Source organism: Myripristis murdjan, chromosome 11, assembly GCF_902150065.1.
Source record: "Myripristis murdjan chromosome 11, fMyrMur1.1, whole genome shotgun sequence".
NCBI classification, from domain to species: Eukaryota; Metazoa; Chordata; class Actinopteri; order Holocentriformes; family Holocentridae; genus Myripristis; species Myripristis murdjan.
Genome location: NC_043990.1, coordinates 27686887 through 27700447, shown reverse-complemented (window position 1 = coordinate 27700447; position 13561 = coordinate 27686887). Strand labels below are relative to the sequence as shown.

The 13561-nt window shown below is 40.2% G+C and overlaps 1 protein-coding gene across 1 annotated transcript; it reads left to right on the top strand.

Annotated features, from left to right (window-relative positions):
• Positions 1 to 73: 73 nt before the first annotated feature.
• On the top strand, positions 74 to 12419 carry ppp1r8a (protein phosphatase 1, regulatory subunit 8a). Its single transcript, XM_030064469.1, has 7 exons — positions 74 to 157; positions 4694 to 4754; positions 5088 to 5241; positions 6865 to 7082; positions 8490 to 8634; positions 8817 to 8881; positions 9458 to 12419. Exons 1-7 carry the CDS (start codon positions 108 to 110, stop codon positions 9815 to 9817), a joined length of 1053 nt encoding a protein of 350 aa, XP_029920329.1. The 5' UTR covers positions 74 to 107; the 3' UTR covers positions 9818 to 12419.
• The last annotated feature ends 1142 nt before the right edge of the window (positions 12420 to 13561 follow it).

Sequence of the window (13561 nt, the reverse complement as noted above, 5' to 3'; positions counted from 1 at the left end):
AAATCAGTTTTGGTGCACAAGCACTTTTCACAAAGAACTACAATCCCCACGTCTGTCTCCGTCAAGTACTCTGTTTCCCAGGATCCACAGGAGAAAAGTGGGCGAAGATGGCAGCAAACCCAAGCAACAACACACCTACTTTTGACTGCCCGTCCTGGTAAGGGCTGCAAGTCTGCATGTTGCGCATAGCCAGCTGCTGTCGCACCATGTATTAAACATGCTAATGTCAATTATTACCTGCTAGACGGTCTGTCTGCTGCCGATGCAGGTTTCACTGCATATTATTCACTAGCTTGTTGACAGGAAACCTGCTGTGGCGCAAACTGCTAGTTAGCCGTTCTGTCGTAGAGAGCGTCGTTCAGAACTCCAATCTAAAAAAGGCAATTTAATGTTGCTTTGCTTATCGATAAAAGCACATACTAGTTAGAACATGGGTCAAATGCTTTTTTATGAAGGCTCAAGATCTGCTCTTCAATTCGGCTAGTGTCTACTGTATCATAACGCGCTTATTTTAATAACATGTCACCTTTTTATAATTCCTCTCCACTTATCGTAATGTACTTTTGTTATCTTCCTCCTGTAATACCGTCCAGGGTGAGCAGCGGTGAGAAATTCTCAAAGTTGAAATTTTGTTTACATGAGTCGCAGGTTAGTGGATCATATCTACGCCGAATTGTAGAATGAATCCTGTCATTTCGATTAAAATTGGTTTGAGGTCTAGTATTGCTGTGTTTACATCTGCCGAGAAGCGAGGTCATATTTTAATCTGCAGGTTTTTGTTGAGTCTGGTATGACGTTTTTCAGTGCGTTAGTGTTAGCTAGCTCCACTGACAAGTAGGCTGGGGTCAGATAAACATCAATTGAAGCGCAGTGATGTGGAGTCAATTTTGGAAAAATTCAGATATTATTAGTCATCTCAGGATGACTTGCTCTCCTCTTAAGTGTTTTTCTTAAATGCAGCTGACACGAGCCTCATGGGCTATCAGTAATTTGAACAGTGAGTGTGTTTACATGTACTTTTCCTAATAATAGCTCATTCTGAATTAATTTGGACAAGCTGTTTATAGGCATATTCATAAGCCACGCATGAGTATCCCTATAGACCTGAATAAACAGAATAGTCTGAATCTCACCAAGGAGACTGAGCTAATATAGGCCATGAAAATGAACAGTAAACAGGATGAGCTGAACACATACCTGGGTGTCCTGGGTAATAAAAGGAGCCTATTATCTCAGTTAGCTTATTCAGGTATATCACAGTTTGAAAAGACGAAAGTTAAAATGAAACTTTAATGATCCCCGTGGGGAAACCGAGGTAAAATTGGGCTAAATGTTAATTCAGGTTATAATAGACAAGAAGCATCTCTACATGAACCAAAACCATAAGAGACTAATGTGACGATGCTGTCTATAAAATGTCTCAGCAATTTACTTCTGACACTGCCAAGGCTGCCTGGTGGGCATGATCCAGCTGAACCTTGTTTGATATAACTCATAATGCTACTGACTGGTCCAGAGGGAATGGCTACATTCTTTTTTTTTTCTTCTTTTAAAATAAGTATTTTCTGTTGCAAAATGGTTCACTGTTTGTCTCTCTAAACTTGCTGTAGCAGAACATACTGTGCAATATTGGCACCAACCTGGAACAGTCATAGTTTCAGAGGAATTGGTGTTCATACAGGTTATGCGGGGTGTTGGAGTACACTGTGGGCAGGAGAGTTGCCAGCTGGCCAGATTTATGTCTATTAAAGTAGGCAAATTAGGGGAATAGTAATTAATTTGAACCACAAGTATTTTATAATGGAACTATCTCTGCCACAAATAATAATCTTGGCTCTGTAAGGCCTCAGAGTGCTTAACACCTGGTGTCTTTCCAGCAGCTGAGTCTGTTCATAGGTGTGTCTGGCTGTGTGTTTGTATTACCTGTGGATTGATATTAAACACGTGGCCTTGAGTGAGACTCTGATGTGGTACCAGCTCCAGGAGTGCTGTTCTGTAGCTGAGCCTTGCGTTACAGGCATGTTAATATTACCTGACATGATTATGAACACTGTGGTGTTTTTAGTGGAAAAACAAGCTCCAAGAGCCATGGAACAATGTTTTGTTGAGTAAACAAAACTACTGTTTTTTTTTTTTTTTTTTTTTTTTTTTTTTTTTTTGGAACATGAAGTGCTGCAGAGCAACTTCAATATAAAAAACAGTAATTTACAAAATTATACTGTTCAACTATTGGTCATTTGTGAGCACCTGAAGGGAATGAATATGAGCTGCTCTTCATCATTTGTCATAGTGCCATTGCTTTCTTTGAGTTGCATATGCATGACATACTGTATAGTGTGCCAGGTCTTGATATTTTCAAATAGCCTGCATACTGCAGACTGGTGTTACACTCCATGTAACACCAGTGTGTGTACCCACTTGCAGCACACATGCTTTCATGCATGTGCATGCATGACTTGTAAGACAGAATTTTCCCATCTGAAGGCCAGCACATCACAAGCCATGCAGTTAGAGCTGCACTCTTGACTTGTCAATAAAGAGCATAAATACCAGTAATTGATAATGAATGGATGGATGGATGGATAGGTGGTGGTATTGGTGAGTTGTTGGAAGGGAAGTAGGCAGAGTATGATTAAGTAAAATATATTTAAAGGTACTATTGCTGACATTAGTGTTCTGGTATCACATTCTGGCACTAGTAGTAGTTTTGTTTATCTATGCTGTTGTGCCATGAGATTAAAAAAAAAGTGCTCTACAGCACCATCTAGTGGTGCCTTTGAGAAAAATGCATTTCAGTGCCCATTTGATTCATATTGGTGAAAAGTTGAAAATTTACCAAAATTTCAGTTAGGCTAATATAAAAAAAAGAAAAATTTGGTTATTTTATAATAAATCACTCAGACGTGACCAGATGCTGTGAGTGGACTTGGACATAGCCCCACATCATGTAAACCAATTTTCAAACGAATCCACGCAGCCAGTTATGACATATAAACTGTCATAACTGGCATTAGTGGTATCCTCTTGGTGAAACTTGAAGTGCTTTGGTGGATATATTCACAGAACATTCCTCCACATGTTTGACAAATTTCAGGTTTATTCAGTAAACAGTAAAATCAAAACCATTGGCCCTATCCAGTTTCTGAATGTTCTTTCTAGTTAGGACCATTGATAGATGCTTTACACCAAATTTGATGTGACTCAGTTTCCTTGAGGGAGTAGCTACAAACTGTTTAGCATCATATTCAAAATAGCGTATGATCTTGTCAGGAGGAAGTATGTGGCAGTATATGGAAATGACTGAGTAAGTTTCTATGACTTAAAGTTCAAAAGTTATAGGGCAAAATGTAAAGTTTGTTTTTATATCACCACGGTCAGTTGCTGTAGTGTGATCGCTGTTGATTTTACAGGTTCAGAGATTCAGATACTTTTAAGGTGGAAGAGGAGTATGAGCAAAAACTATAATTGCTCACTTGCAGTTTACACACAAGCAAGATGTTTTTTTAGTGTTCACTATATTTGCAAAGGTAATGGCTTTTTTTGTTTCTTGTCCTGATTTCTTTTTTGTTATGAGCTGTTACAAATGGAGCTACTGTTGATGCATGAAATTTTTCAACCTTGGCTGACAGTAAAGCATAAATCATCATCATCATCATCATCATCATCATCTGCTATGTGATTCCATTTGTAAGTACCTGTAATTTATTGCCCCACTGGAGTGCTCTTTTTAGTCTGTTCATCAGATTGGATTTGTGCAATCACCCAACAAGGCTGGACTGGAAGTGCAGTTGCAGGCTGGGAGGACTGAGAACATCCTGAGCTTGTGGCTTGGCCTTTATGAACATGGTTCAGTGAGCACTTAGGGGTTGCTGACACATTATCAGAGATAGTGCTGTCCACATCTGTCTGAAAGACAAGGGGTTCATTGTTGTGGTTAGTGTTGACCTGATTCCTGGATAAAGTGGGTTAGGGTTAGGTTTTAGGAAACGATACACTTGATATCTCACATGTACCCCGTCTCCAATTTCAGTAGTGTGGGTGGCTTGTGAGGTGAGTTTTCAAGAGAAAAGGCATTGGCCCATGTCTGTGACTTATCTGGCAAAACCCTGAAGAACCGCACACCTTGACACCGGTTCCGAGTGCCCCTGATGCCTGATACTGGGTTGAAGGAGCTGTCAGACCTGGCTCAGTCTTATGGATAAATCCCCTCAAGTGTGTGTAGAGCTGTGGTAATGGTTAAGTCTGAGTTTGGTTATGGGTCAGGTCCAATGTCTTATTTAATTCTATTCTGAAATGGTTGATGGTTAGGGTTAGGAGATTAGTGGACTGAAATTATGCCAGAAATCTTAGACCTTTCCATAGCCACCGCCGCTTTGGCAAGTCTTCACACTAGTCATTCACTTAATTTGATTGCATGCAACAGCGCCAGCTGCTAGGATTTAATTTTTTATAAGTGAAGATGCTGTACTTCCATGAAGATGTCGTCTTGTGTTGTCTGCACAGCACACTTCGAATTCAGTTTTAGAGAACAAAAGATGTCATTGCCAAGAGGATTTACAGTGTGGATGGCTTGACTGACCACTCAACTAACCAAAATTTTAATAATGCATGTTACATTCTGCCAGAAGTGATGGTTACTCAGACATTTTAGTACTGGATTGCATGTGAAAACTTCTTTTCTGTTTGTTATCAGGGCTGGGAAACCTCCCCCAGGACTGCACTTGGATGTGGTGAAGGGCGACAAGCTGGTAGAGGTGACGTGCATTAGCCTAACCTTACCCACAAGTATTGTACAAACTACCTCCATGACAGTCATTTATGGCACCTATTGGCTTATTATGGACAAAAATACCTGAATGGGTGTTCAGTTGTATTTATTTAGCATTTTGGGTTTTCAGGAAGCATTTTCCCAGGGACTGCTATTTAAACTTAGCATATTGAAATACTTATCAGCCAGGCCTAATGCTCATGCTTTGCCACTGACTTTGAATGATGCAGGAACACACACAGTACAGCTGAACATGCCCCAACACCATCACACATTGTTTGAGGTCAGGCTGAGCATTTTCTCTGGTGTCTCTCTCCAGAAGTTGATTATCGATGAGAAGAAGTTCTACCTGTTTGGGAGGAATCCAGATGTGTGCGACTTCACGATAGACCACCAGTCGTGTTCGCGTGTTCACTCTGCCCTGGTTTACCACAGGCATCTCAAGAGAGTCTTCCTCATAGACCTAAACAGCAGTGAGTGAATCTTTTAGGTTTGTTTTGCATGACTCAGGATCAACTCAGCAATGCTTCAGCTACTAGCCAGCGAAGAGTCATCTCCTTATTTCGGTTCAGTGGTAACTGAGATGTGAAGATGCATACAAATCAAATAAGACCTTATCTGGACTATAAAATCTTGTGCAGAGATCTGTGCTAAGAAGAAGTCAATAGGTTAGAATACTATCTGCAAGCTTTATTTGAGGTTTTTTAAGCCACATCAAAAGTAACAATTTAATAAGTACAGCCCATGTAATGTAATTGTATGTAATTGTCTGCTGTTCCTCAATTTCTTTTTTGTCTGCTTTAATTTGATAATTATGACAGCTGGCAGCAAGTTTATAGACACTTAGCTTTGATGAAGTTGGCATAAACATGTGCGGCAAGAATAATAACATTTTGGCACTGATGGTTGTCAAAAGCAAAAATGGCCAAGTTAGCACCCAGCTGTGTTATCAAAGTACTTGATTCAGTAGGACCCTAATTTAAAGGCCCTTATCTTATGTAATAGCAGCTAAGCCATGCAATAGCAAACTGGCCAGTTAATGTAGGATAACAGTCAGGATGATGTACTATGGGTTTTCCTAGAGAGCGATTGGTTTAGGTAGCAGCAACTTTCTATTTGCACTTCATTTGCACTTGGTTTCTCTCCATTTGCTGGCACTTGGCATATTAGTGGGTTACTTTCCTGCCAAATCCTCAGAATCCAGACAGGTTAAGCTTTGCTGTGTTAAAAATGAGAGAAATGTGACAAATGTTTTCATTTTGTCACTAGTTGAGGTTTTTGGGTGATGGGCAGTACATCATAAAACGATGATGACAATGACCTTTTTCATTTCTAGACTTTCTTGTTGAAAGTTATTCATGTACTTGCTTGGAGAGAAAATCTAATTTTTTCCTGTAAATACCTTCTTATAAAATAGTTGACATGAATCGTCATTTGTCAAATATAACAGCTCAGTGGACTTGGAATGAAATTTGGTGTGAAAACCTCACCGAATGGTGTGTGATCAAGATATTCACATGCATTTCAGTATTTTCCTGCTTTTTCCTGACAGTATTTTCCTACATATATTTCAGTAGTTTCAGTAGATGTATTTTTATCAGTTCTAAATAATGCATTCTTGATAGATATATAATAATATATAATAGATAGATAGATATATATATATAATAATATATAATATATATTATAATATATTATAATATATAATATATATAATAAGTATCATGCGTAAAAAAAAGACTACTTTTTTGATAAATAATGAAAATAAACTTCTTGATAGTGAGACTCTTGAACATCAGTGTACAAGGAAAAATAGTCTCAGGTGATAGTTTTTAATTCTATGTCTTTGCAATCTATTGAAGATCATTGTAGAAATCTAGATAGGAGATAAGAATAAGACTCGAGGACACACCGTGCTGCACACGGTGAAAAGAGACAATGCTCTTGCAAAGAAAACCAGATTACCTCTGCATTCTGCTGGCCTTTTCTGCTAATGTGTGTCCTTTGTGTCCTGCTTATTTCTTGCATGTTTTTCATCCATTAATAGTTGTCCAATTATGATATGAGATAGAAGAGGTCATGCTCTTTCCCTGCAGCACATGGGACTTTCCTAGGAAGAATACGTCTGGAGCCACACAAGCCCCAACAGATACCGATCGACTCCACCATGTCATTCGGAGCATCTACACGGGTGTACATTCTTAGGGAAAAGCCCCAGACCCAACTGAGTACGGCACCGGGCGAGGTGAAGGCAGGGGAGGATGATGAGCTGAAAGGCCTTCTGGGATTGCCTGAGGAAGAGACTGAGCTGGAGGTGAGTGGAGGAGTCTTGGTTTGCCACAGTTGGTTGTCTCCAGGGTGTTCAGAAGGTCTGGGATCAAAGAGAAATCAAAGCATATCATATCCAGAGCTGCACAATAATTTGCTGCCGAAAATGAGCTTTTTACTACATTTTGATCATGTATTTATACTTTATCATGTCAAATAACCTAGAATTTTTTATGATTATTGAGTTGTGGCTCAGCCAGAACGACTATTTATTACAGCCACTCCTCCAAATTTCTCACAGCTGAACCTCCCAAGGCTTATGAGCTGCGGGGACACTTTGGCTGTTATTTATAAGAGTATCTGCAACCGTCCTCTGTCGCTTTTGGAAATTTGACTACTTTCAAACATTTAACTTTTTTTATTAATTAATGCAAAGGCCCCAGTGCTGTGTGCTGTAATTTACATATTGCCTAAACTGATTAGTAGTTTTATTGCTGAGTTTTCTGAATTCAGTCACTCATCACTGTGACAACATACAATATTAATGTCTGCTGTCCTCTCTCTCTCTGCTGACGTTTTGTATCCTGTTGAGTTTTTTAATTTTTTTAATGGCGTCAGTCACACTAAGGCTCATACGCCCGGTTTAGTCTTTTGATTGGGGGTTGTTCTCAGTAATATTGAAACAAATGATGTCTGGGCTACTGACCATAAAGCTGTGGTCTTTAATTCTCTGCCGCCATTTCCTATAACATACCATCAACTCTGAGTCTGCTAATGAATTTGATGACATTCCTGCAGTTTTCCCACTAGCCCCTGAGCAGCCATGTAGAACCTCTACTGATGATTTTGTTGATATTTTTTAATACTAACTAGGCATTAACTAGGTATTTAATACTAAATAGGGAACTAGGTAAGGTCGGTCATGGTGACCTTTATAAAAAAAGGCCATCAGCCATATCAGGATCATGGCTTTTCTGTATATTTTAGTATCTGTTAATTTTTTATCCTCTATATGTCTTTGTGGGGCTTCTCTGTTTTGATGTGAGATCCTTACTTTTATCGCACTTGTATTATTTTCTTTGTTTTATATGTTTTATATGTTTGTTGTCTTGCTAAGAAATGTGCTTTATCAATAAAGTTATTGATACTATCACACTTAGCCCCTGAAAACAAAACCAGGAGGATGCAAATGGTTGGGGGGTGAATGTGCCATCCTACATACCATTCTGGTTATCCACCAAGTTCAACAAGAAAAACTGTACATAATGTTGCTACTGTTGCTTGGGATTCCACACTTTGCAGAAACCTTGCATATTATTTTTTATTCGTCCCCAATAAATGCAGATTTTATATAGAGCATGCATTCAACTGATGGTTTTCTTTCTTGATTGTACTTATTTGTCCACAGAACTTGGAGAATAACACTGAGTTTGTTGTTTTAACTTGAGTGCAGAACCTGACAGAGTTCAACACTGCCCACAACAAGCGAATTTCCACCCTCACCATTGAGGAGGGCAACCTGGACATCCAGAGGCCCAAAAGGAGGAGGAGGAGTTCCCGCGTGTCTTTCAGTGATGAAGAGGAGGTCATCAATCCAGGTACAGACACACATGGACACATTCTAAATCGAGTTTTCTTGCCACGCTCAAGGATTTGTTAGAATGAATTCATCTCTGCAAAGTATTTTTTTCCTTTCCCCATTCTTCATCACGTATACTTGCTATGCATTGAAAGTAGTAGGCAGGATGTTCAGTTCCTCCGCTCTGTTCTGTTGTCACAGAGGACGTTGACCCCTCCGTAGGACGCTTCAGGAACATGATTCAGACAGCTGTTGTCCCAATCAAGGTAGATATGAAGCTCATATGGACAAGTTTGATATTGTGCAGGGTGTCCAGAAAGCCAGGAATCCTAGGGTACTTGCTTTTTTTTGCTGCTATTATTTTGTTGATCTTATTGTGCCTGCATGCAGGAGTTGTGAGGATGACAGTTTCTTGTTTCCAAAGGGAGCAGAGAGCTTCAATCCCACTTGTGACAAGCAGCTGACATACTCATTTAGTTGTCAGCAATCTCATGATTTCAGGCTTTTCGGGCACCCTGCTGTCTGGTCAGTGACTGTGTTCAGAGAGCAGGTCAATCCAATTTCTTTTTCAAATCTGGCCTTCGGATTCAAGGCTGACTTTCTAGATATCAGTTTATAAGTGACCATATCAGATTGGGTGTGTTTGGGTAGTACACTCAGTTGCTGTTCTTAGGACATTGGTTGTTGTAGTAATGACGCAGACGTGTGCATGCTGACTGTCACCTTCTCTTTGCCTTGCTGCAAGGTAAGTTTTGCCATTGCTTGTATTTGAGCTGCCTGTCAGAATGTTATTTTCAGTAAGCTGACTTTGTGTTTCATCTCCAAACCTTGATATTGCGTAGAAAAAGAAGACAGAGGGCCATGGCTCACTGGGTCTTGAGGACACAGTTGTACGTAGGATACAAAACTTTCCCGTCAGCGGAGGTCTCTACGGGGATCTTCCTCCCACCAGCCATGAAGCGGCCACTCACCACACCGCAACCCAGGGAGGGGCAGCCATCCTGGGAAGCTTGCCTTTGCCGTTCCCTAATCCTGCGCCCGAAGTCAATCTGACACCTACCTCATCGCAGCCCCCGGTCACTCTCAGCACTGCTCCTGCACCGGGACCTTACACTGCAGAGCCTCTGAATGAGCCACGCAAAAAGAAATACGCCAAAGAGGCATGGCCTGGGAAGAAGCCCACCCCCTCACTCCTTATATAAACATTCAGGTATCGTGAGGTGTCCTCTGGCAGCCATATTGGACATCTACAGCTCTTGGAGACAACCGAGTGTGTTTCCGAACCTAAAACTCAAGCCGTCTCAACACCATGAAATACACCCGGTTATTTCTGTGTTGTATTTGACTATAAACTGCTTTCATCACAGATACATCTGGTTGATTTTGTTTGGATAATGTTGGCTGAATAACAAACTAACAACAAGCTAGAAAACTAGCAAACCGTAGTATGTGATCAGCTCACTTTTGCTATCTTGTGAGTGCATCCGATTTGCCCAGTTGCTAATGGGAAGTGGCGAGTGGCAAGTCACAGGTTATATTGTTGACATTAATTTCTGAATAGGCCAACAGCCTAATTGCCCATAATGTAAGAAAACCCCATTTAATGAACCAAACAACACAATAGGTCAGTGTAATCAAATCTTGAAACCGCAGTACAAATTGAATTAAATTATCTGTTTTACTGGTTATTATTTGGAGCCATTTTGGCCAAATAATGCAGTGAGCAAGAGCATGTTTTTTTTTCCACTGGGTGCTTTGCTATGCTGGCTACTTAACCAGGTAACAAAGCTATAAACCATTGGCTCCTCTACTCAAAGTGTTTTGCAGTAGGCACTTGGACAAGACAGTAACTTCCAGTTGGAAACAAGTTGTACTTTATCATGCAGCTCATTTTTACTGAGAACAGAGGTTTTCAAAGTGGGAGGCAGGCCTCGTGGAGGGGCGAGGGGCTCGGCAAACAGTTTCAGGGGAGGCTCACACTCAAAGGGTAAGAAGAGAATTTTATGCGAGATTTCTAATAAACTGCTCTTCTTATTAGTTATCAAAAGGATCCATGCTGTACACTAATATGACTTCCATGTGGAAAAGATGAGACACAAATTTGAAGACGTGTAGTTTTCCAGTGGCATGGCATGTTGAAAAACATTTCTCTACATGTGTCCGTTATGGGGATATTACGGTCCGATCAATAACTTTACCGTTTTAACTGATCAACACGCCAGCTGACAAAACCCCTCCTCTGTGCTCTCAGCGTCAACCACTGTATCTGCCCACGTAGCCTGTGCTGGCAGTGAGCTCTGTGGTTTGTTCTAAGACAATCCCACAATCCATTTGGCACACCACGTGATCAGTCAAGATGGTGGAATTTGCAAAACGGTCAATTCTGTCAGATTCATAGAAAAACGAATAGAGAAAACTATGCAAAGTCAGCAAATATAACATGGCCTAGATTAATGCTGAAGTCATTGATCGTATTCATATGAATCATTGCATAACTATGAGGTAGATTGGGGATACCCGGCCCGAGCCCGTCAGGACCCGACGGGTTGGGCCTGGTTCAGACAGAAATTTAGAAATTACGTTCAGGTTGGGGTCGGCTGTTTCAGGCAGTAAGTGGAAACTAACAACTAAAACCGTGCAGCCTGATCAGCAGCCTAGTGTGAGGCAGGTCGGACAAAAGGCGTGCCCTGGTAATGCCTTTGGACAAACAGGCAAACAGAGCAGAGCTCTCTCTGATTATAATAGTAGGATAGTTCACACATAGTTCTGGGTAATTTTACAAACCTAGACTCTGTAGTTTTCATGTATTTGTGCAGTTTGAAGTTATGTCAAACAGTAATGTTGGGATATCCTCTCTTGATTGTTGGATGTCCATGGGATCAAATCGCTGTGAAGCTATAAAGCTTTGTCCGAGGGGAGGCCCGCGGTCTCAGGCTCTGAAAACCCCTGACTAAAACATTACCAAACACACCTACACCACAACAAACCGTTTTCGGGTGTCTCTCTTTATATAGCCTGAGTGGTTATATATTTAGATTTGATTTTACAGGTCAACTTGCAAATGATGATTTGCAACCAGATTTGCAGCGTAGCCAAATAGCAAAGCTTCTGTACAGTGCAAGAGAAAAGGGTTGCTACTTCTCCACTGGGTGACCGAAGAAGAAGAAGAAGAAGAAGAAGAAGACAGTCAGAAGCTGTTAGATTTATAATGGCGAGGCAGCACTGAGGTAAAGATAATTTGCCGTTTAATATATTATTATTTTGGTTTCTTCATTTCTTATGCTTTTTTATTATTGATTATTGATCTTTGCAACTTGTTTCATGCATTTATAGTCGACTAAACTGCACTGTTGGTAGGTGGGCTCACTGTTTTTGCAGCTTTTTGCAGTTGCTGTAACTTTATCTTGAAAGTGCTTACGTTACTTGGAGGCTTATTTTCACCGACCATTCACTGTATGAATACTGCTGTGTTTACATTATATTTGGTCAACATACGATTTACTCACAAAAATAGGAAAAATGTCACAAGCCAAACAAGGAATCGCAGACATGCCAGTAATAGACTGAGACAAGGCGATGAACTGTGGGCAAAGTATGACTTCAAAGGAACTCAATAAAGAAACTAGTATTTGTGACAGTAAAATCAATGTTTTCTTTTTCTATTTTTATACCAGAATGTCGCATTCTAAGCAAGTGCCATTGTCAGATATTCATGAAGCACTTAGAGGGAGAGGGCTATAATTGATATGACTGTTATTAGAATTCATCTGTGCTTGATATTTGTATAATAAACTATAATCCATACCTCTCACTTCACTGTGTGTGAAATGATGTGGGAGAGGATTAGCGAGTCCCTGGAGAAATCTCCCACTGAGCTTACTTTACTTTCATGTATTCACTTTTGTCTGCATGCTGCCAATGGTGCCATCTACGGCAAAAGCTCTTGAGAGTGCTAATTAAATGATTTTTTTTTTTTTTTTTTTTTTTGTAGAAAACCGATTCTGATAGCATGTCTCAAGCACATGCTAAATGTGTCACTTTCTTCCCATGGTGATGAATATGATCTCGGCAGATTTGAGCACCCATCTGTATTCTGTTTGAATTGTACTTTTTTTTTTTTTTTTTTTTTTTATTGGTGACAGCTATTGTTTTAAAATGGATCAGACTGACTTTTGAAATCCTGTATGGGTTTTTATTGCGCTTTTTTCCCCCAGTATTATCACTGTGCTGTGCTCTCTTAACAGCCATTCGTAATTGTCCCCACTACATAATGAAGTGTCTCTATGCCTGACATATTACTGCCTGCTGCTAAACAAGGCTCTTGACACCCCTCAGCAGCCAGGCAGGCAAGCTTGAATGTTTTTGTTTTTCCACCAGAGGGCAACATGTGTACTGCTATCCAAAAACATCCCCTATGTCTCCTTCACTCCACGCTCCACTACATGCAAATCACATCCATTTTTTTTTTTCTACATTAAAATATGTTGCAATACGGAACACCGTGCATATTCCCTTATGGGTATAGAAACACAATATTTTTTTTATTCTCAGCAGAGCTCTGGTGTCAAAGCATCTGTCACTTATATGTCAGGCAGGGAAGACAATGAGGGCAAATTTAAAAAAAGAAAATCCTTGGTTTCACCTTGGATTTTAATAAGAGTAATGGATAAAGCTGCGACTAAATGGCCTGATTTTTTTTTTTTTATGGTGAAGAAAGCAGAATATGGCTTTTTGCTTTGTGTTTTAAATGAAACGCAGGAGCATCTTGTGGCTGCTGAGAGTGATTATGAATAAAGCACACAGTACATTGCCTCCACCTTTAGGGGTCTCTCAAGCTCTTTGCAGGCGTCGCTGTCTAGCCAATATAAATAAATGGCACCTCGTTAATCAAATCTGCATGAGTGCGCTCAGGTTGCCATGGCAATAATTATCAGAGCTGCCTAATT

Coding starts and splice junctions, on each gene's coding strand:
- ppp1r8a (XM_030064469.1), top strand. CDS start 108: ATGGCAGCAAACCCAAGCAACAACACACCTACTTTTGACTGCCCGTCC. Junction 158..4,693: donor ACTTTTGACTGCCCGTCCTG/GTAAGGGCTGCA, acceptor GTTTGTTATCAG/GGCTGGGAAACCTCCCCCAG. Junction 4,755..5,087: donor AGGGCGACAAGCTGGTAGAG/GTGACGTGCATT, acceptor GTCTCTCTCCAG/AAGTTGATTATCGATGAGAA.